Genomic DNA, 24,136 nt, shown 5'->3' with positions numbered 1-24,136 from the left:
CTCCAGCAATAATATCTGGCCCACCAGATTATTTTGCTAATCTGATTTTTTGTTTTGTTTTTAACAATACCGCACTGACAGTCTCACAAATAAACTGTAATGTCCGAATAGAGAATCTACCCCCATCTGAAGAATGCTGAATATACTTTTATCCATGTTGAGAGTGAGAGTGAATGACAGAGACAGACACAGCGGGCTGCACTGTAGTGGACAGCGCCTGGTGCTGAAATAGTGACATGCCATGTGTGGTATGAAAAAAATAGCAGTAGTTCAGTGAATCTTTCAAATGTTAATTTACTTATGTGACTAGGGCCCATGGCGCCACATACATGTGAACGGGAACAAAGGTAATTTAGTTTAATTTTATGAAAAACACTGACACCAAAATCAAGAAATAATTCTAAGAGCCATTCTCTGCATATCCCACACATGCGTGTCATATACGGCGGTCTGTTGCAAATTTCAGTTTTTGGTTTTTTTTTAATCAATCATTTTCTTAAATTAGCCTGTGATTATGTTGGGTTGATATCTTCTGAAAAGGTGGAGGGAAAAAAAGCAATGAGCAACTTGGAAAGAAAATTCCCACAACTTGCAAAAATTAAGTAAAAGGCTACAAGACAATTACTGGAAAATGTGCTTTAAAAATGGAAAACTTCAAGAAAACTATATTCATTGATTATATCATTATTTTATTTATTATTTATTTTATTTTTTAATGTTTTATTTAAAATTTTCCATGTTGTTTTCTTTTTTTTTTATTGTTTCTTTTGTCTTTATTTTATTTGTTTATCTATTTTTTATTTTTATTTTTCACAGTTTTTAAATTAATTAGACTTTTTTCATGTACACAGATATATTTCTCTCTAATTTTGGTTGGATATTTTCTTAAAATCTGTGTAAGTGAGCACTCATCCTTCTCCAAAGTAATCCATCCACACAACAGGTGTGGCATATTAAGGTGGTGATTAAACAGCATGAGTGCTACACAGGTGGGCCTTTTTACAATAAAGGGCTACTCTCAAATGTGCAGTTTTTTATGCAAAAAAAAAGACCTCTTACACCTTAGACCCTAAACCTGTAAAGAATTGATGTGAAAGTATTGCATTTCAGTTTTTGTTCAGTATATTTTTTATGACAACAAAAAAAGTTGAATACAGTTGGCTGCATGCATTGATAACCACCACCTCTCCCACACAGGAGCAAGACATAGAGACTTTGTGGTGTTTTGCTTCACTTTGTAAATGTTATGCATCTTTTTTTTTCTCTTTGTGGTCATTTTTTATCTCTTTTATGGTTGTTATGTCCCCTTATTTAGGTTATTTTCTTTGTCTTTGTAATTCCTTTTAATACTCTTAGGGGTCTTTTTGTGTCTCTTTTGGATATTTTCATTTTTCATTTTCATTCACTTTGTGGTGGTTTTGCCCGCTTTTGGAGTTATTTTCCTCGTGGTTGTTTGTGCATCTTTATAGTCATTGGGGTCTCCCTGGAGTATTTTTTTTTCTCTTACTGTAGTAATTTTGTGTCTCTTTGTGGTTGTTTTGAAAGTATTTATGGTATTTTTTGTCTCTTTGCGGTTCCTTTGCATCTCTCTGTGGTCATTTTGAGCCTATCCACGTTAACTGCAGAGTTGCTGAAACACAATGTATCTACTACATAATGACATACAATTGTGATTTATCAGTGTTTTGCACAAACATACAATACTAACCTTTATTCTTGTGATTGTGTTGAGATGCCTGCAATTGTGAGTGAACTATTCGAGGTATTTCACCAGCAAATCCCATTGTGGAGCCCAGCTAAATCTGTTGTCTTAATTGCTTTCTTTTCTGCTCAAGTACTGTACTCTTGAAAAGACAAGAATTGCAGAGAAGTCACCTTCATTGTTGCGGTTACGGCACAACCACAGGGACATTCCACAGATTGTTTTGAGTCTCGCTGTCCTTTGTAAGGACTGTTTGAGAAAGCCTTTTAATAAAGAAAAGCTGATCAGCATTGAATTGCAGAGGGAAATAGTTACAGGGTGGCTCATTATTGGCCATTTCGAAGTGACTGTATGAAACTAAGTGAGGAGGCTTTCACGCCTATCACACAAGCACGGCATTTTCGCAATTGAAGGCCCGTGTTTACAATAAGAAAACAGTTTATGACACTCATAAACAAGACTGAAAGCAGGATGCTGGATGATTTTCTGCCAGGTTTTCTGCCCCAAATTTTACTTTTGACCCTAAAATAAATTATAAAAGGAGCATGGCATCCTTTCTGGCAGACAGGAGGTGATGTTTTGTCTACAGCACATGTGACTGCAGTTTGATTTTATGTGACCCAAAACCTGTAATGATTACTCAGGGTTTCTGCGGACCTTTAAATGCAATGAATTCATCAAAAATCAAAATTAAAAATAAGGCCTTAGTTGGTATTAGAGTATCTTAAATCAATCTTTTACAATAATTTATTTTCAAAAAGCTTTAGCATGGGAAGTAGGATTTTGAGACTCTTTTTTTTTTTTTGATGTTGCATTGTAAAATCTCAGTTGAATTTGTAACACCTTGTCATGACTGAAAATGGTAAAAGACAATGTGTACAAGGCTAGGTGTATTTTATGCAGTATGATGAGAAACAAAATCACTTAAAAAAACTTGCTAACAAACGCCAGATTTTTCCCAATTTGTTTCTACCCTCGTCTCCACCATGCTTCAGCCCCCATTTCCGATACCGGCACCAGGGTCAGCAGCAACAGATATCTGACCTACATTCAGGTGTGCACCTAAACAGAAAGCAGAGGCGCCATAGTGTCTGAACACAGTGAAAAAACACCAGTCGTTCAAGTCAGCTGAGGGAGTAGGAGAAGAATTACGTACACGTTTGGTATTTGCAAGATTGGTCTTCAGTTTAATTCTGTGTAACATAAAAAAAAATCTTAAAAATTCTTTAATCTAACCTGTTTTACACTGTCTTACCTGAGAAATATTGACATAAGTTTTATTATGTAGGTCGTTCCAGTAAAGCTATAAGACTGTGTTTCTCTCAATCCACTCAGGCATTTTCTCCATCACTGCTTGTGTCTCTTAGAGCTTTAGAGAATGAACAGCAGCAGCATTTGTGTGTTTGTGTGTGTGTGTGTGTGTGTGTGTGTTTGTGTGTGTGTGTGTGTCCGTTTGTGTTTGATTTTGTTAAAGAAATCTCTTCAGCAGCTTCACTCCTGGCGGGCTCCAAGCCACAAGTGTTTTGGTAGAGTGGCAAGATAAAGTAGTTTTCTGCTCTCATGGGACTCCCAGCCTTTAGACAGAAACAGCAGCATTCCCCTGTGTGTGTGTGTGTGTGTGTGTGTGTGTGTGTGTGTGTGTGTGTGTGTGAGGGGGGGGGTTGTTGCTGGGTTGCACTGTGTTTCATCAAATCTAACTTTTTCATTCCGGTTGTTTCACGGTACTACAGATAGCGGCTACTGTGTGTGTGTGTGTGTGTGTGTGTGTGTGTGTGTGTGTGTGTGTGTGTGTGTGTGTGTGTGTGTGTGTGTGTGTGTGTGTTTGTGTGTGTGTGTGTGTGTGTACGAACCATCTTCTTTCATGTTTTTCAAGATGACTCTTTGATGTTTCTGATTTTTTTTGTAAATATTAAAGTATTGGGGTTGAGGGCAGATTTTTTTTCATCTCCATCCTGATGGAAGCTGACAGTTCAGCCCAAAAAAATGTTATCTGCTCTTTAAATGACGCAGTTTTTCACTGCACATTTTTTTTTCTCTCACACTTCTTTGATTTTTATTCATTTACACTTTTTGCAAACCACTAACCTTGCAGTGGATGATTTTTTGTTAATATGATATACTATTCAAACATTTTGCTCTTTTACTTTTCCCCACCATTTTTCTTTAACTCACCTTTTTTCCTGTACCTTGTTATTCTGTCCTCTCTGTGTACAGCATGAGTCTCTTAGAGTGCTTGTGCTTTTTGAGCTTTTTGAATGTTTTTTTAAGCCTCAGGTGGTCTGTGGCTGTGGCCCGTCTTTAATCCCTGTCAAATTGTATTTGCTGATAATCCACAGACTCTGAATAAATCTTTGTTTAAGCCATATCAAATGTGCTGTATATACTTCATTAATAAAATTTTTGTGAAGAGACAGAACGCTTTGGAGGTCATGTTGTCTAATGGTGCAACCCAAAATCTAACGTCTATCAATTTGGAATTACACACATTGTTTGCCCTAAGCCTGACAGTGGTAAATAAAGCCCTGTGTATCCTCTCTAACAGTAACTACTGCCAGTCTAACAAGCACGAAGCAGAACATTAGATCTGCTGGAAGAATGGGTAAATTTGTGATAATGGGAACATTGTCATGAAGTTTCACATCTTCCCTCGTTCCCCTCTTCACCCACCTTTGTTCCCTTCCACACAGAGGAGACTAAAAGCTCCTAGTTAACGTTAATCAGTAAATCCAGCACCCTGGAGGCCAAATTGCATTCACTTTACGGCACAATAGACACATTGTCACGGATACTTTTATCATTAGCAAAGCCATATTCTCCCATCAGCCACCAGCTTATTTCTTTGACCTCTGGACACACTGGTTTAATTACACCCCCCAGTTTCTTTTTTTTCTTTCGATGCTCTTTCCACTCTCCCTGTCTGCTCGTTTCCGTCTGCGTCTTTCCTTCAGTCTGACCGCTGTTCGCTGCTCCACAGTCGTTTTTGTCTGAGAATTGAAAGGTCTGAAATTAATTTGTCGAGAATACGATTAATATTGAGAAATGGAATAATGGAGCACTTCATCAGAAGAATTCAGGCTGATTAAAATATGAACTGTGAGTATATTCACATAAGACAGCAGGTCGATGGGCCTGTCCAATGTTTGATGTATTTTTCACAGTTTTCTCTGTTTTTTTCCAGTGTGATGTATCTCGCCTCTCCCTGGCGGGCTGTGAGGGCATGAGACTGCGAGGCGGGCGGGAATTCAACCCTGACTCCTACTTGGAACTGGCCCCTCCTCCTCCTCGTCCAATCGCCTGGCTACCTGGTGTCCTCAGCAAAGGCGTGCGCCTTCGTCTGCGTTTGGATCGACGTGATAACAGGGGGAGGGGTTGCTGGCAGCTCGTGGACTTGGAGGCGGAGCCAGAGCCAGTTGGGCGGAGACTGAGGAGCCCGGGCCCCCAACTCCTGCACTCAAAGTAAGAGTTGATTCCTTAAAAGTACTTAGCGCTTTATTTTGAAGGGGTCATTTGAAGGGGCATCTGATGTAATATACATTTATTTTGGATTTTATGTAACATCTGTGTTGGAAAAAGTATTTATATCCTTCACTTAAAGTTTAAGTTAGGTATTTTACAACCTATTTTCAATGTTTTTGTGTCTAAGTAACTAATGGGGACACCAACTTTTGAAATCGGTTCAGTGTTGAGCAACACACTGCTGCAGCAGTGTTGTTTTTGCCACTGACAGGCTCAGATTATTATTTTAAGAGTCTGACAGTATTATGGAAAGGATCCCTGCAGAGAGACACCTTTTTGTTCTTTTCTGAATACCCAGAAAAAAGGTCTATTTCTTTAGAGATCCTTTCCATAATGATGTCAAACACTTGACAACAATGGGGCCCACCAGTAGCAAAAAACACGCATTTTCAAATAGTACATTGTAGTGCAAACAAGCCCAGAGTGATTTGTTGTAAATTAAAACCAAAATCTGATGAAATGGTAAAACCAGGCAGTGTAGATCCAATATAAATCATGATTATGTTACTGCACTGCCTGATTCTTTACTGAAAAATTTTTTTAGAAACATACTTTATTGCCGTGTTTGTGTAAAGTGAGAGATTTGAGGAAGAGGATGTGGGTGCCGTACTGCTTCCTGCACAGTGAAAACAGAGGCTAAAAAAAAAACCCAGAGATCAAATGGTAAAACTAACCAGCACTGATCAAATATAAACCAAGTTTTCGTTACTGAGCCGCATGTTTCTTTCCCTAAATTTTAGAAACATGTTGTAGCTTACTATTTAACAGTTATGTGAGATCTCTTGGTACCAAAAGGCTGCTATTGTGTGAAACAGATGTGTTCGCATTACGCCACCCACCTGTGGGAGCGTTTACTGGCCCAGCACGGTGCAGTGCGTTCTGGTAGTTGTAGGTTTTCTACTTCTTAAGCAAAAGTGAATGCCACAGTCCTTTTTTTCTTTTTTTTAACCTTGGTCATGTCACATCAAAGGTATCTGTGTCTTTCTTCTACATAGGTCACCTAGCTTTATGTGAGGACCCTCTTTATATCAGAGAAACACTTCTTTAACTGACATAAAATACTTTAAAATTGTAATTTTGTAGCTTTACTATCCACTGCTTTTTTAACACAGTAAAGGGGAAATAGAGCAACTCAAGGAGTCGTTTTCAAACGTGCATGGTTTATTTAGAAGTCTGCGTGTAAATCGTCCTGCATGCAATATATTAAATTCCCCTGCTCTGACCCACAGTTGATGAAAAGAGCAATACTCTCCACCTCCCCTTTCTTTGGAGTGTGTTGTGTTATGAAGGAGCTCAGTGGAGATAAGGAGTGGCTGTGTGTGTGTGTGTGTGTGTGTGTGTGTGTGTGTGTGTGTGTGTGTGTGTGTGTGTGTGAGAGAGAGAGAGTGAAGGAGGGGGAGGGAGGGTGCTTTATTTAATACACACATTGTTGTTTATGCGTTTTATTTTCCCACCTTATCACATGACTCTGGCGCAGGATCCGATTTCACTGTCTGTTACCATGGCGACGCCCTGCCTGAGCTGTAAATAAATTCAGGGGGGTTTGTTACATTGATTAGAGAACACACACACACACACACACACACACACACACATACACACACTAATCTATTCTAGGCGAGGGTGTATAGTTTATAGTTAAAATGCAGTTATTTTATGCATGCATTTTGTTGCGTGACTGTTTGTTTATGTGTGTGTGTGTGTGTGTGTGTAGGTGTGTAGGTGTGTAGTTTACCGAGGCATTAGCATAATTCACTTCATTGCAGTTTCCCTTCTGCATAAGTGAAAACAGATACAAATCTCCGTCCCCTGAAGCTGCTGATTAAGTTATGCTAATCATCGCTGATCATTGCAGAATTACTGTGGCCATAACGGCAAGCTCCAACAGCTTCCAAACGCCCTCCTCAAACATTCAGCTCCCAAAAACCGAGACAATATCCCATAGTCGGAAGATGAAATTGGGCGTAGGGGTTCACTGATCTCCTAACTGCTTAATTAGCCATAAACAAATGAGGCTGCACTCCCAGATGTATTGTGTGAGGGTGCAGCGGCGCACATCTTCCCCCTCGCCTGCAAAAGAAAAAGACTGTCAGCCAGTGTTAATGCCCCCCCTCTCCTTGTATCCAATTTTTTATAAGTAAAAGATGATTATCTGCTCTCTCTCAGTCTGTCTCTGTCTGTAATGTGATGCGCTGTAATGGGACAGGACTGATTGAGGAGGGACATCAGGATTAATCTCTCTGTGTAATTACTTTTATGATTTATGGTTCACACACACACACACACACACACACACACACACACACACACACACACACAGGCCTCCCACCATTGCCAGCCTTATTGTTTGACCCTGCTGTTTATTTTTATTATCACGCTTCAAGTAATGAAATACTACAATTTGTCCGGGCTGTCACATTCACTGCTAAAACAGCTTGTGAGCGACCGCTTTACAGCCGACTCTTGACAAATCTCTTTACATGCTGGCAGCGGCTCTGCGTGCGAGCGAGGGCGCGCCAGCGTTTGATCCTCCTCTGCGAAAGGTTAACCTGATTTTGATTGAGTGTTTAAACCCACCAGCGTGGCTTCTTTGACCGCGAACAGGAATCGGCATAGCAACCTGAGCGTAACTAATCGATATGTGGCGGCGAAGGGGGGTAAAAAACACCTGAGTTGTGCTTTATACGCTTGTAGCCCGTAAGAGCGAATAAGCCCTCTGGAGCATGCTTTTGCTTTTAATACCTGCACCTCAGTGGGTAAAACGCGCTCAGCCTCGCCTTTGGCTTTTTTCTTTCCATGTGTAGATTTTTTCATTATAGATAAAAACAAACGTACATGAGCTGACACAAAGGCGGAGGAAGTGTATAAATAAAAGGAAGGCTGTGAGCTCTGACAGTGATGATCTTTCATCACAAACAAAAGCAGTGGAGGAATCCTGAAGGGTTTCTGCTGGATCCTTTTGAAGTTTACACAGAAATTCACCTGGAAGCCAGATTGTAAAGGAAAAGTTTCAGCATTTAAGAGTCAACGTCCTGCTCAAGCGTTTTGAGTCACAATACCTTAACGAAAAATGTGTTGCAGTTAAAGGGATTCTTCGATTTTCAACCAGCTTTATATCAAAACAATGTGGGTAGTTAAATTGTGTCTACCCAGTGCCTGGATATCCCTGCACTTGGGTTGTTGCTCGAACTACAGGCTGTACTTCAGCATTTTTGTATTGCTCGGCAACCATGTCGCCGCCACTGTGGACACAAAGAGTATAGAGCTAGATTAAGAGACCCGTCCATCTCTCTTTCTCAACTTGGACCGAAATCCGACCAAATTGTAACATTAGGCAGTGCTGATCTGATATAAACCAAGATAACGTTATTGCACTGCCTATTTCCCTTCTAAAATGTTTTTAGAAACATATTTTAACACCCTTAGAGAGTTTGTGAAGGAGAAGTTGGCGCCATGCTGCTTTCTGCATAGTGAGAATGGAGGCCGAAAACACTTTGATCAAACAGTAAAACTAAGCAGCGCTGATTTGTAATTTATTTATTAAAACTGGGATAATGTACATTAATCTGTAATTTAAACATATGTAAATGCACCTGAGTTAGCAGAGTTAGCTTTCATTGGTAGCCTCTTGTCTGACATTAATAGACATAATTTAAAATAATAATTTTTTTTTTTTTTTTTAAAGAAGAGAGATCAAATATAAACCAAGATTCTGTTCCTGCGTTGCCTGTTATAGATATTTTCAGAAATATATTTTAGCTTAGCTGTGACACACGGTCTGGTCAGTACTTTAATGTTAAATATCTAGAATAAATACATGGAAATAATACTAGCACTCGTACTACTGCTAAAACTATTAATTCCAGGCTCACAAAGTGACATGTTACTGAAATATAAATATTATAACAGTAATTGATTTGTAATTTTGTTTTTTTTTCTATCTGTTTTACCACTCCCATGAACATTTAAAAAATTATTTTTTAAAAAAAGTTGATTTTTCTTATTATAGCTACAAGGTAATAAAAAAATGACAAGTATTTCTTTTTTCCATTGCTTTATTTCTTAGTGAGGAATAAAAAGAGTTAAAAGATTTCACATTTTGGTAGAATTTTTTTTCCCCCTTGTGCAGAAATTTCTCCAGAAATAATTTGAGGGCAGATTACAGTTTGTAACCCGAAACGCTTGCAGCACAAAACACCGCACAGAGTGAATCCCTCGTCGCCCGCTGTAAGCTTTTTTTGAAGACAGAAAAGAAAAAAAAAACCTGAGCTGCGGCAACTGTAATTACATTACAGTCTCTCCCCCTCCTCACACACAGACATCGTTTTGAGCTCAGCACGTCTGCCGGCTGCCGCGGGATGTTAGAGGCGTGTTGCTATGACGACCGAAAGGGGACATAGAGGAAGGGGGTTAGGCTAGAAGAGGAGGGGGGTGTTGTTTCGGAGGAAGGTGGTTGGAGATTGAGGAAGAGAGAGACGCACGCAGAGTTGCCGGCGTCTTGACAGTGTGCAGCAGCAGAGAACAGTAGAGGCAGAGCTGTCGGAGATCCGTCAGGGGGATTATTCAGAAAACCTGCTGCTGGAGCGAAGCATCACACACAGACACTGATTACCAGACGGCTGCGTGCATGGTAGGCAATAACGATCAGTTTGTGCTAAATTTGAAGCTTTTTGAATGGGATTTGGTGGGAGAGGATTCGTGCATATTCACATGTTCTGTGTGCATCTGTTTCTGTTTTTCCTCTTTTTTTTTTTTGTTTTGTTTGCAGTGGCACTTTTGTCATGACAGGAAGATGATTTTATTCTATATCTTAGTCTCTTTGAAAATTTTCCTAGAGATTATTTAGCAATCAGGAATAAAAGAAAATAGGTTTTTGATATGTGCAATCAGCACAGAGTGACTTTCACATTCAAAGGTCATTTCAGGTTATTGACTGTGTTGCATGAATGAAATGATGGAGTGAGGGATGCATTATGAAAGTCATGACCCTGTGTGTGTGTGTCTATGTGTGTGCGTGTGCGTGCACGTTCGTGTGTGGCTTTGTGTCTGTGCAGTAATGATATTTATTGCAATCTTTGCAGTTGGAGAGGGGGAGGGGTGTGATGGAGTACAAAGCTTTATGTGGCTTTGTTTCGACTGTTTCCTATAGTTTCTGTTTGTGTGTGTGTGTGTGTGTAGTCTCACATCGAAGTTTCCGCTCCAAGCTGAGGCAGTGGAGCGTACAGTTTAAAGCTGCCACTTCCTGTTACTTTGAGATTGCATTTTAATAATCTCCCTTGTCTCCTCTCAGGTCTGATGAGTTCCCTGTCTGCCGGCTCAGAGATGCAGACGCCTGCTCTCGGCCCCCAGTTCATTGCGGGGCCTCAGGCTAAGGTGCCGGGCCGAAAGAGGGGACGGCCTCCTGTCCAAAAGCTTGAGTTCCAGAGTCACTACGTTGAACCTCTGTCCCCTATCAAGGTCCCGAAAAAGAGAGGCAGAAAACCTGGATTTAAGGTCAATCAGACATTTGATTTTAATTCTAATTCTTTGTGTCAGTATTTTAAAGCTACACTGTAGAGTTTTCTCTTCACATTTTGATTTTTCATTAAACAATGCCCCTCAGGCTGCAAAATTCTCTTAAATCTCTCTCATATCTTCTATTAAAAGAAAACGTACTTAGTTACATTCCTGCACGTCAGCAGGAGGATGCACAGTAACTAAAATTACAGGTTTTTTCTTTGTTTGTAACCTTTATTTTTCAGATAATCTCATTGAGACACAGGGTCTCATTCTCAAGAGAGACTTGTTTTGGACAACATACAATATAACGACAGTTAGTTACAGACAGACAGATTTATCAGTACAGTACATACAACATTTAAGTGAAAGTGCCAAGAGGAAGCAGATTAAAAATATTAAAAACAGGACCAAGTTTTCAAAGACGCTTTTTTAGGTGCCCTTAAAACAGAAATTGGAATCATCGCACCAAGTGTAGTAGTATTTCTTTAGCCCTAAAATGAAATAACCCAGTCATGATAATCACTCTAAAACACCACCTAAATATGATTAAATGATTTTTTCTTTGCACTGGGCGACAATTGTGAACTGTGAAGATGAGATGTTTTTCTCTTATCTTGGTAATAGTGCTCTTGACCACTTGTAAAAGAAAAAAAAATTCTCTTACCTATGGGGAGCAAAAATAGGAAAACACTGCTGAATCCTAAAAATCAGTGGTCACTTACAAAATAAGAACAAAATGTGGATACCAGCAAAAATAAGTGATAATTTGTTCTTACATAGTTTCTTGCATGAGGCACAATGTTTATGTGATGAAAGCACTTCTTCCTCATAAAATGTTTCCACACACAGTTTATGAACACATATGTTAACATTCACGTGCAAGCAGTTCTCTTCTTCTGTGCAGCTGCTTTACTACTGTAGGTTTGTTTTGATGATGCCACCAGCAACTGTCGAATAGTAAACAGTAACAGTGATAGAAATGTAAATGTTACAAACATGCACATTTTTATGTTTGTGCTTATAGAGCCAAATCAGACACCCACTCGTCAAAACATTGTTCTGTAGTACCTTTAGTGGTCAAAAACTCCACAAGGTACCTTTTAATTATTGCTAAAACACTGGCCACTTATAAATATTTTAGTGTTGCTGTTAGTTTTTGTCATCAGTAATTGCATTGTTACTGGAACTGGTATAGTTTTTGGCACTACTAAAAGTAGTTTTGTACCTCAGCACTGGCAACAGCCATGGTCCAGGGCATGTTTTCGGGTTGTCTGTCCATCCATACATCCGTCTCATTCTCTTGAACCTGATATCTCAAGAACAACCTCAGGGGGTTTCTTCAAATGTGGTACAAATGTCCACCTGAACTTGAACTGAACTTGGTAGTCAAAGGTCTCTGTGACTTCACAAAACATGTTTTTGGCCTTTACTCAGGAATTCATATGTTTATTCTGACAATAATTTTTTTTAAATAAACCAATTTTTAAAAAATGACACTATTAACCATCTGAAATCTGAGAATTGGGATGATTCAAAATGTATATTTTACATAATTATTATATTTTTAAGCAGTTTTTGTGCCCAAATAAATTCCTTCTTTTTTTTTTAACTTTCCTGTATTGTTTGTTTTACCTAACTTTAAGGTAATTTTATGATACTTTTTCTTAATTTCTTGCTAATTTCTAGGTCATTTCTTCCTAAGTTGCTCATTGCCTTCTGAAAATAAATAAATAAAGCCAGTTTTTCGAGGTTTCAAATGGTTAGAATTTTTATCAATCCACCATTTTTTTCTCATGTATAATAAGAATTAAATATGCAAACTTTGCTGATTCATGTGTGTGTGTTTGTTTGTGTGTGTATGTGTGTAGCTGAAGCCCAGGATGGTGATGTCCCCACTCGCCAACTCACCTCCCAGCAGCACACCAGAACCTGAGCTGGGCTCCATCCCACAGGATGCTGCTATTGTCCCCCACTCTGCCACACCACAGGTCCTAACAGGTAACACCACACACACACACACACACACACACACACACACACACACACACACACACACACACACACACACACGCACCTTTCACTATGTTATGTAGCATTATTGCAAATTAATTTTCTGCACCTGAAGATGTAATGTTTTGTGTGTGACGTTATGTTTACATCACATCCCTTTTTTCATTGTTCTGTCTCTCTCTCTTCATATATGCCAGCTAAGTGAAGTTATATTCAAATAGTCTATGTTCAAAAATTGCTGGCCAAGTGGAGGAAGAAAAAAAAAAAAAAGGGTCCTTGAAAAATCCTGGAAAAGGTCTATTGATTTCTTTAAGCCTCGACTCCTGGAAATATTCAGTATGAGTGGCATGCTCCTAATATTTTTTCACTTATTACACACTCACAGCTTGACTTGGTAGTGTGACACACACACCATGGCTTCCTCTTTTATTTTTGTATCTTGTCTTTTTTAGCCGTCTGTTCTGACTGTGACTTAAATACACTCATGTCAGCATGGTGTCTTTTTTCTTTGTTCTCTAAAATACACAGAAGACTTTTTGTTGTCTGCGTCAAGATATTGGACGTTTTCCGCTAGACATTTCACTCTTGTGCATGTCTGCATGTTGAATCAAAAACCGCACAAGTGTCGATGGGTTTATTGTGCATGTTTACATACTTTCAAAAGAAAAAAACACACCTTCAAACGAGCCAGACATATGTTATTCTCTTTCAGTTTTCTCTCTAGCTTTCCTCTCCTGCTTAAGCTCTGGAGATTTTTTTTATTCTTTCACAAAAGAAAATAGGTTTCACAAAGCCATCTTTTCTGTCACACTTTTTTCCCTCTCGGTCTGTCCTGCTCTGAATAAGCAAATATTTAAAGAGAGCCTGTAGTGTATTTGAGGTGGGAATGGGAATCTCATGTGTCAAGGACCAGCGCTTTGCTCTTTGTTCTTGCAAATTGTGAAAAAGTGTTTGATGTCAGACTGTAGGCATACAGAAGCAGCAGAGTGGTGCACGCACACACACGCGCACACTCACTAGCACACTCCAGCATTGCTAACAGGGGACTGTCAGGCTACCCTATCAAAGTTGTGGTTATTTGTAAAAAAATAAAGATAAAATTACTTTTGCGGTCTTCTTTCACAAAATTACTGCAAATGTGCTTTTTTACAGTGGGGACGTCCATATACTTTAAAATGGATACGTAAACTTTAATACTATCAATATAAAAACATTTTTTGTGATAATGAATATTACAGAAATAATACTTGCCACTAAACTGAGAAAAAAGTGAAGCATGCCTTTTTAAGAAGGCTCCCTTCATCCTGTGGATTAACTTTTATTTTGTATTTACTCTTAATAACTTTATTAGAGTCAAGAATATTACAATCAGTGTCGAAGCTGTATGAATCTACCACCAAATTAAATTTTATGGCACGATAAAAACAAATGTAATCTCGTGAGACCCGAACCGGCGATCTCTCACTTCCCAGCCAAATAATTAGTCCACTGAACTAAACCTCATACACCTTTAAGATGAGAAGTTGATACAATCATGCATTCAACTATACCTGCCTAATATGTTCAGCAATATCACAAGTGTCTAAACTGTATGAATCTACCGCCAAATCAATTTATGGCGTAGATGAAAAAAAAAGAAATTTTTTCGGGTGGACTCGAACCGCCAATCTCTTGCATTTTAACTAAAAAATTAGTCCACTGAGCTAAACATCTACCTATATATTTAAGACAGAATAGAAGTAGTCTTTTGCACAAAAGCTTGACTGATTGATGAGTTGAGCCAATAGTTAAAGTTATTTTAAGGGCAAAATTTAGTATTGGCAGCGACGTCTGTCAAAAGTCGACTGATAGATGAGTCCGGCCGATACTCGTTGATTTTGACAGACGCATCTGCTGATACTGCTTTTACTTGTTTTGGAACTACTTCACTTCATTTACTGTCAAAAACGACATATCACTCAACTATATGTGCCTGATTTATTCGGCAATATTACAACAAGTGTGTAAACTGTATGAATCTACCGCCAAATCAAATTTTGGCATAGATAAAAAAAAGTATTTCCGAGTGGACTCGAACCACCGATCTCTTGCATTCTAACCAAAAGGTTAGTCCATCAAACTAAACCTCTATATACTTCAGCTATGCAAAATCAATGTAGTGTTTTAAACAAAAGCTTGACTGATTGATGAGTCAAGCTGATAATCAACTAAGTTATTTTAAGGGCAAAATTCATTATTGGCAGCGACGTCTGTCAAAAGTCGACTGATAGATGAGTCCGGCTGATACTTGTTGATTTCGACAGACGCATCTGCCGATACTGTTTTTACCTGTTTCAGGACCACTTCACCTCATTTACTGTCAAAAACGACATATCACTCAACTATACGTGCCTGATTAGTTTGGCAAAATCACAACAAGTGTGTAAACTTTATGAATCTACCGCCAAATCAATTTATGATGTAGATGAAAAAAAAGATGAAAAAAAAATTTCTGGGTGGACTCGAACCACTGATCTCTTGCATTCTAACTAAAAGATTAGTCCACTGAGCTAAACCTCTACCCACCTAGTTAAAGTGGAATAGAAGTGGTCTTGTCTACAAAAGTGTGACTGAGACGATAGTTGAAGTTATTTTCGGGGTAAAATTTAGTATTGGCAGCGACATCTGTCAAAAGTCAACTGATAGATGAGTCCAGCCGATACTCGTTGATTTTGACAGATGCATCTGCCGAACTGCTTTTGCATGTTTCAGGACCACTTCACCAGAAAAGTTTGGAGTGAAATTTGGAAGAGGTTTTGGTGGTGGTGGTGGTGCTGTGCACGTGAATGTGTCGTGCAGCATTTTTTTTTCCTTACACGAACCATGGCATAGCCTGGCTTATTTTGTGTAAAAGAAGTTTTGATTAAAAAAAAAAGTCTTTATTCTTTCTAGCGTTACAACAACAAATAAAAACGTATGATTCATGCACAGATGTGCAATGAAAAACATTAGAGTGAATGTCAAACTGCACTTATTGAACTAAAAGTGAATTATGCCTTAACCGAAGCGCAGTAACTGTAGGCCTACTTTATGTTACACTGCTGTTAAACTGCTGTCTGTCTCTGTCTCTGTTACTGTGCTGGGCTGTCAGTCTGCTGCGATCTATCGATCAGCTGTGTGATCAGCAAAATGTGTAAGGCATATGTTTCTGTTTTTTGTCAGTGGTTGAACATAGTAAAATTAATTTCTTGGGCTCAGTTACTTTGGTTGGACAGGCTATGTGTGGCCTGAGTCACACTCTAGTATCCAAATGCGCACACACCTGGTCTGTCTTCAGGCACGTTTTTTAGTATTAACTCTCTAAGCAGCTGCTGCATGTCGGATGTTCAGTAAAACACAGGACAAAAAGTGAAATTTTTGGAGCGGTCAAATTTCCCTCTTTCGTGTAGCCTGTTCCCCATGGAGACCAAGTGCATGGCCCAGGGCTCTAAATAGGGGGTAATACAGGAGAAATGTGACGCTGGGAGGACAACGAGAGAGGGCTGCATGAAACAGGAATCTCCCGTGAATTCGGGAGGGTTTGCTGTATGGCTGTGACCATAGACTATATGGCTGTGACATGCTAGACATGCACGCTGGCTCTCCAGCTCACTGTGGTGTTGGTGTGTGAAGTCACAGGTCCTGCTGACAGATGAGAAAAGGTCCAGGAAGGTAGTCAAAAGAGCCACAGCCTTGCAGATATATATAACCTTTGTTTGCATTAATTCATTTTTATGTCACATTTAAGAACCGATACCCGGCGTTAAGTAGGCTATTCGGTTCTTATTTGGATCCGAGTTTCAGATCCCAACCCTACTAGTCAGGCAGATTTGATAGGCAGATCTGCCCGAAGAACTCTCATTCTGAAAAATTCTGAAGGAAGTCCAAAAGATATTACTGGTGACTTGACCGGCCCCTTTCACGAGTTCCTACAAGTTTTTTTCTTGTTTTGGATTTGATGGAGTGAGAAATAGGTGGTGTGGTGTGAGAGCGTGTGAAAGGGGGTGGACGTCTGTGTCTCGCTCTCATTGCGTGAGAGTTGGCAGCTCTGCCTCATTTATTGTGAAAAACGACATATCACTCAACCATACGTGCCTGATTTGTTCGGTTATATCACAACAAGTGTGTAAACTGTATGAATCTACCGCCAAATCAAATAAGATATTTCCAGGGGGACTCGAACTGCTGATCTCTTGCAGTCTAAGTAAATGGTCAGCCCACTAGGCTAAGCTTCTACACACCTTTTTTTAAGGTGAAACCTATGTGGTCTTTTGTACAAAAGCTTGACTGATAGATGAGTTGAGCCAATAATCAACAAAGTTATTTTAGGGGCAAAATTCATTATCGGCAGCGACGTCTGTCGAAAGTCGACTGATAGACGCAATATCACAATCAGTGTCTAAACTGTATGAATCTATTGCTAAATTAATTTTTAGGGCATAAATAAAAGAAAATGTTTCCATTAAGACTCACACCCACAACCCCTTGACTCATATCCTTCAGCTTAGTCCACTGAGCCACAGCTCCAGACACTTGTTGATTTGAAACTAACATTATTTTATGTGTAGTAAATTTGGTGACAGTTGTCAAAAACTTGGTTGAAAGATGAGTCAGGCCGATAATCAAGTTCTTGATAGAGGAAATTCAGTATTCACTATATGAAAATTCAGGAGACAAGGAGAAAATTGTGTGTATTTTAACTGTTTTATTTTTTTTGCAAGGCACTGTGTGTGTCAGTATACAAGCCTCCAAACTCAGATCTCAGATCTTATCACATCATTATTCTTTTCAGAATACAATAAAATACATTTGACCTTTTGTGTGAGCACAAAGTACAGGCAATTCAGAACCATCTTAGTGGAGTATTTCCATCTTATAAAGCTGTCATCAGGTGAATCCATATCCGCTCAGCTCTGGCATAACCAGCAGGCATCTCCATTATTGACGAGATGGAAAACGGTTTGCACAAAGGGAGCAGATTCAGAGGAATTACTGACTACCTTTCAGCCGTCTCACATCCGTGGCTGAAGGGGCTCTAACACAGCTTACCTGAGTATTCTTTTAATGCAGTACTTGGGGAACATAAAAAATATTGCTGCTTTTTAATGCAGCACACAAGTCTGCTGATGTTATACTGGTCTGAAAGCAAAGTAAAATCATTGGCGCTGATATATTTCACAGCACAAATGAAAACTTCAGCTTGCTGACTTGGGGACACTTCGACCCAAAATCTTACTCAGTCTAGATTGTTTTGTTGTGAGTTGCTGGGTGTTGGAGATATTGGCCGTAGAGATGGGATAGGATATGATAGATGTCTGTCTTCTCTCTAACGAGAATGGGAACTAGATGTCCCATTCTCATGAACGCAATATCTGCAGAAAATTTCTTTTAATTTGGAACAAATGTTCACAAGGATAAACTGTTTAGATTTTGGTGGTCAAAGGTCCAAGTAACTGTGAGGTTGCATGTGTCTCATTCTTGTGAATGCAATAGCACAAGAACACTATATTTAAATTTGGAACAAATGTCCACTTAGACTCAGAGATGAGTGATGATGATTTTGATTTTGGGGTGTAAGCTCTCTTTAATGATGCCACCTTCTGTCATTTTTCTTCCAGCAGAGACATCAATGCCTGATGACTTCTTATGTGACCCACCGGTGGACTCCAAGCGCTACGCTGTAGACCCCAGTGACTCCGCCTTCAATGTCATGACATCACAATACCCACCAAAGCAGTCCTATGGTTACCGTGGCAGCAGTTGCTCTACATCAGTGGGCTTGTGCAGACAAGCATCCAGCCCGGGAAACTTCCAGGAAGCAAACAGGAATGGTGAGTCTGTGTTTTACAATATTGCTTTATTAGAATAATTATTTTCCATTTACAGCTCAACTGCTTTATAGAAAAAAAAACATGATCTGCCCTTAATGACATATTAAACTATGAAATTATTTCTGAAATCCACACCGTACTATACCATGACATTTTTAAAATATTTTTATTCATATTATTATTGCGAGTTTTTAAAATTGGCATGCTATTAATTATTATCTGACATTTTTATGGTACTTTTTTGTGGCATACTAAGCTACGACATTTTTTTTATATTAGTTTTTCAACATACTGTTTAATAACATTTTTTTCTATTTTCATGACAATTGACACTATGACATTTTTACAAAATGCAATACCATTGTTTTTGGTAATTTGTCTGACATATTATACCTAGACATTTTTTATGATAATTTAATGGCATACTAAAGAATGAATTCTTTTTATGATAATTGAGACACGTAATCTACTAAGACTATTTTAATTTATAATTCAACCACAACTTAACCATGACATTTTCATGATATTTTATGATAATTTACTATGACATTATTTTGTTATTTTAAAGACATGCTAAAATTTGACATGACATTTTTTGATATTTTTATGGCATACAATACTATGACATTCTATGACAGTTTAACAACATACTATACTATCATTTTTTTCCTAAATTATAAACCAGGACATTTTTACAATTGAAAGACATAGTTTACTATTACATCTTTTCATGGCAATTATTTAAAACATTTTATTGATTTTATATCTTTACAGCACAGTGTTCTCCACATACTTAAGTACATCTCAGATTAAGACATGCCTACAAATAGATAACAATAACAAACAAAACCTTTCATGAATATTTAACAACATAATATACTATAATTTTTTTTATGATGATATTACGACATACTATGAGGTGATTTTTTAAAATGTTTTATGACATACTATACTGTCACTTTTTTTAAATCATATTTTTTGGTGACATACTATACTATGACTTTTTATGGCACTTTGGACAACACACTATGGTGTGACTTTTTTATGTTTACTACTATACTATGTTGTAATATAGTATGACGGTTTTATCATATTTTAGAAGACATGTTATAGTATAGCTTTTTCATCATGTTTGGACAACCTACTATAATAGAATTTTGTTGTCATATTTTTTGGATGACATACTATACTATGACTTTTTTTCAGAATTTGGACTACACGCTATACTATGACTTTTTAAAATCATATTTTTTCGATGACATACCATAGTATTGAGTTGTGTCATATTTTTGGTGACATAGTATACTATGATGTGTTTATGGTATTTTAGATGACATAATAAAGTGATATTATGTTTTTTTTAAATCAAAATGTTACAACTTTTTTACAATACTTTTAACATAATATAGAAGCTATATATACGTTTTTTTAACGATAATTTTATGAAATACTTGACTATGACTTTGACTATGTGTAACTAATGTCTTTTTAAATAATATAACACTCTCAATGTGTTTTCTTTGTTAATTTTCTTAGTTTGATCTCCATTATGCTGAGCCTTTGAGCATCTCACCTTCATTTCTTCCCCTGTGCTACCTACAGTAGCCTACAGTCCGATGCAAGACCCTGGAGAGTCTAAGCGTCCTGCTGGTAAGGATCCGTCCCGTTGGGGTGTTGAGGAGGTCATTTGGTTCATCAAAGATGCTGACCCCCAAGCCTTGGGACCCCACGCTGAGGCATTCAGGAGGCATGTGAGTATCTATTTGGAGATAAAAAGATTTACAGGTGTCTCATAATATTAAGTTCTTGCAGTCCTAAATATAAATCACCAAATGGTTGTGTGATTTTTTTCAGGAGATAGATGGAGATGCTCTGCTCCTACTGAAAAGTGAGATGATGATGAAGTATCTGGGACTAAAGCTGGGACCAGCACTTAAACTATGTTATCACATTGACAGGCTTAAACAGAATCGGTTGTGATTTGCTGCAGAGGAGCCGAGCGGCTTTCACTAAAACTGTATCACTGCTCATTCTCTCAAACATTCTGAACCATCTGCAATACATAATGGACACCTTTGGATCCTTTTTATTTTATTTACTGACAAACTGGACTATTGGCTAAAGCCGAAGAATTTTTTATTATTTCCATAGTACCTAAATGGTTTTAGATAATAAATAGTTAGGCTCCACCAAGATGGCAGCTGCTATATACTCTATATTGCAATGTCACCTGTCCTATCTGCTGTCTGCACAAAGCTTCAGTGAATCCGACTTTCAACAGCAAGAATTTGTGCAGATCAGAAACAGGGAGCTTTACAAACTTGTATGGTGCTTTACCTCAATATCATTTAATCTTAAAGAGTACATTAGGTTGAGGCACAATGCTGCTGGAGTTTTAAAATAATAGTTTTGTTAGTTAGTTGTTGAAAATGGATGATGTTGACCCAGGAATAACCCCTTTACACAAACTGTAACCAATCTATCAAATTCTTCTCAAATTATTGCAATCTTTTGACTTTTTTGACATACTAGAACATGGAAAACAGCATCAGAAACAAGTAATTTGCAGCATGAGCATTTTACCACAAATAACAACACAACAATGAAGCGATAAGGCATCAGAGCTATGTATAACCACACAGCTCTCATACTGACAGGATGCAAAGGAGACAGACACCCATTTTCTCATGATTTTTACATCACGTGTCACTGAAGAGAAAGTAACTTGCAGCAAACTCATAGCAAACTCATACAGTACAATTTGGTGCTCACTGAAATAGTTATTGCCACTACAAACACAGTACTTTACAATTTCATCACTATATCAAGATAATACTAGAGTTTTCATTTTGCCCATGAAATGCTTCTACAGTCATTTTAAACATAAATGCCTCAGAGTTATGTTTCTTTCTACCCTCTGAAAAAGCAGTATCTCCACAAAATGAAAAGACTATTGAGTTAAATATCACTAGCATTAACAATTTTTGCTGCCACCAAATAGATTTTTGTTTTTTGTTTTTTTAATGAAATTGTATAAACAACTGGTTTATATGTTGATGGTCACATGTAGTATAAAACAAACTACTTGTGTATAGATCCAATGCTTTTTTACTTACTGTACAATATTTGTTACTTACTTTAAATTTTGTGTTTCATGTGTTGAGCTTAAATTTGTGCAACAGATTTATGAGAGTGCAGCATGTATATGTATGTATGAATTCTGTAATTCATGACATTATTGAGCCCCAGGGAGCTAATGGGCTGCATTTAACTGCTATTGAATTTGGTATTTTAATTACCTAATATGATACCTTGATATAAGTGATAAATAAGAAAGGAAGAACCTGTGTTGCAAAAGAACCCCTACTTTAAAGCTAGAAATCTCCAAATGTGTTACACTTAAAAAAAAAAAAAAAAAAAAATCAGGCCTGTGAACTACATTTGATCAATTTCAAGTCCTGATGACCTTCCTTTTCTGTTTAATGTCAAGTTTTTTAAAAACATCTTTTTAAGACAAAATAAAACTTAATGTTCAATGTGGACCGACTGCTAATATTCAGTGATTATTCATATTATATTTATATTACATTACATAAATTATGTCATAGTAAAATATGAAAAAAAAAATTGAAAAGTAAATATGATGTATGTTGAAAAACTGGCCAAAAACATGTCCAAAAATCGAACTCAAACAACATAGAACAGTATGCTGAAAAATATCAAAAAATGATATGCCCAAAAAATATCTGAAAATCACAAAAAAGCATGTTGAGACATGTCTTAGTACAGAGAAAAAAGGTCAAAACCTTCATATTATATCATCCTGAAAAAACGTCCAAAAATGGCATACGATAATATGGCGGGGAAAAAAAAGCTAAAAACCGTATAGCATGTAGAGGCATGTTATGGAATACAGTCGCGAAAAAACATTTAAGAAATAGCCAGAAACCCCATAAAATAGGATGGTGAAAAAATGGCAGAAAAAGCAAAGCGAAAATGTCAAAATTTGACATGTCCAAAAAACAGCTGAAACCACTGAGTATAGCATATAGAGGCATGATATAGTCTACAGTGTTGAAAAAACATCCAAAAACAGCCAGAAACCCCATAAAATAGCATGTCGAAAAAATGGCCAAAACAACAAGGCTATAGTATGGCGAAAATGTCAAAATTTGACATGTCCAAAAAACAGCTGAACACCACTTAGAATGGCATGTAGAGGCATGTTACTGTATACAGTGGTGAAAAAACACCCCAAAACGGCCAGAAATCCCATAAAATAACATGTCAAAAAAATGACAAAAAACAGCAAGGCGAAAATGCTGAAATTTGTCATGCCCTAAAACAGATGAAAACCACTTAGAATACCATGTAGAGGCATGTTTTAATATACAGTGAAAAAAAACATCCAAAAACGGCCAGAAACCCCATAAAAAAGCTTGTCGAAAAAATGACCAAAATAGCAAGGCTATAGTATGGCGAAAATGTTAAAATTTGACATGTCCAAAAAAAAGCTAATACAACTTAGTGTAGCATACAGAGGCATGTTAAAGTATACAGTGGTGAGAAAACATCCAAAAACGCCCAGAAACCCCATAAAATAACATGTCAAAAAAACGACAAAAGAAGCAAGGCTATATAGTATGGCGAAAATGTCAAAATTTCACATGTCCAAAAAACAGCTGAAAACCACTTAGAATAGCATGTAGAGACATTTTAAAATATACAGTGTTGAAAAAACATCCAAAAACAGGCAGAAACACCATAAAATAACATGTCGAAAAAATGAGCAAAACAGCAAGGCTATAGTATGGCGAAAATGTTGAAATTTCACATGTCCAAAAAACACCTGAAAACTGCTTAGAATAGCATGTAGAAGCATGTTATAGTATACAGTCATGCAAAAACGTCCAAAAAAGACCAGAAACCCCATGAAATAGCATGTTGAAAAAATGACCAAAGAAGCAAGGCTATAGTATGGCGAAAATGTCAAAATTTGGCATGTCCAAAAAACAGCTGAAAACCACTTGGAATAGGATGTAGAGGCATGTTAAAGTATACAGTGGTGAAAAAACATCCAAAAACCACCAGAAACCCCATGAAATAGCATGTGGAAAAAATGACAAAAGAAGCAAGGCTCTAGTATGGCGAAAATGTCAAAATTGGACATGTCCAAAAAAACACTGAAAACCACTTAAAATAGCGTAGAGATGCATGTTATAGAATACAGAGTTGAAAAAAAAACATCCCAAAAACAACCAGAAACCCCATAAAATAGCATGTTGAAAAAATGACCAAAACAGCAAGGCTATAGTATGGCAAAAATATCAAAATTTGACATGTCCAAAAAACAGCTGAAAACCACTTAGAATAGCATGTAGAAGCATGTTATAGTATACAGTGTTGAAAAAAACATCCCAAAACAACCAGAAACCCCATAAAATAGCATGTCGAAAAAATGACCAAAACAGCAAGGCTATAATATAGCGAAAATGTCAAAATTTGACATGTCCCAAAAACACCTGAAAACTACTTAGAATAGCATGTAGAGACATTTTAA

At 37.6% G+C, this 24,136-nt stretch overlaps 1 protein-coding gene across 2 annotated transcripts; it reads left to right on the top strand.

Moving 5' to 3' along the window:
* The first annotated feature begins 9,719 nt into the window (after positions 1–9,719).
* Positions 9,720–22,116, top strand: scml4 (Scm polycomb group protein like 4). 2 transcript variants are annotated; one of them, XM_042504095.1, is made up of 6 exons: positions 9,720–9,848; positions 10,509–10,711; positions 12,586–12,715; positions 18,364–18,576; positions 20,182–20,327; positions 20,431–22,116. In XM_042504095.1, exons 2-6 carry the CDS (start codon positions 10,514–10,516, stop codon positions 20,554–20,556), a joined length of 813 nt encoding a protein of 270 aa, XP_042360029.1. In that variant the 5' UTR covers positions 9,720–9,848; positions 10,509–10,513; the 3' UTR covers positions 20,557–22,116. The 2 variants fall into 2 exon arrangements, with proteins under 2 accessions (XP_042360029.1, XP_042360028.1); XM_042504094.1 differs by having other exon boundaries at positions 20,179–20,327.
* Positions 22,117–24,136: the final 2,020 nt, after the last annotated feature.

The sequence above is a fragment of the Plectropomus leopardus genome, chromosome 16 (assembly GCF_008729295.1).
Source record: "Plectropomus leopardus isolate mb chromosome 16, YSFRI_Pleo_2.0, whole genome shotgun sequence".
Lineage (NCBI taxonomy): Eukaryota > Metazoa > Chordata > Actinopteri > Perciformes > Serranidae > Plectropomus > Plectropomus leopardus.
Note: the sequence above shows the minus strand (reverse complement) of the source record. Positions and strands in the feature narration are given on the sequence as shown.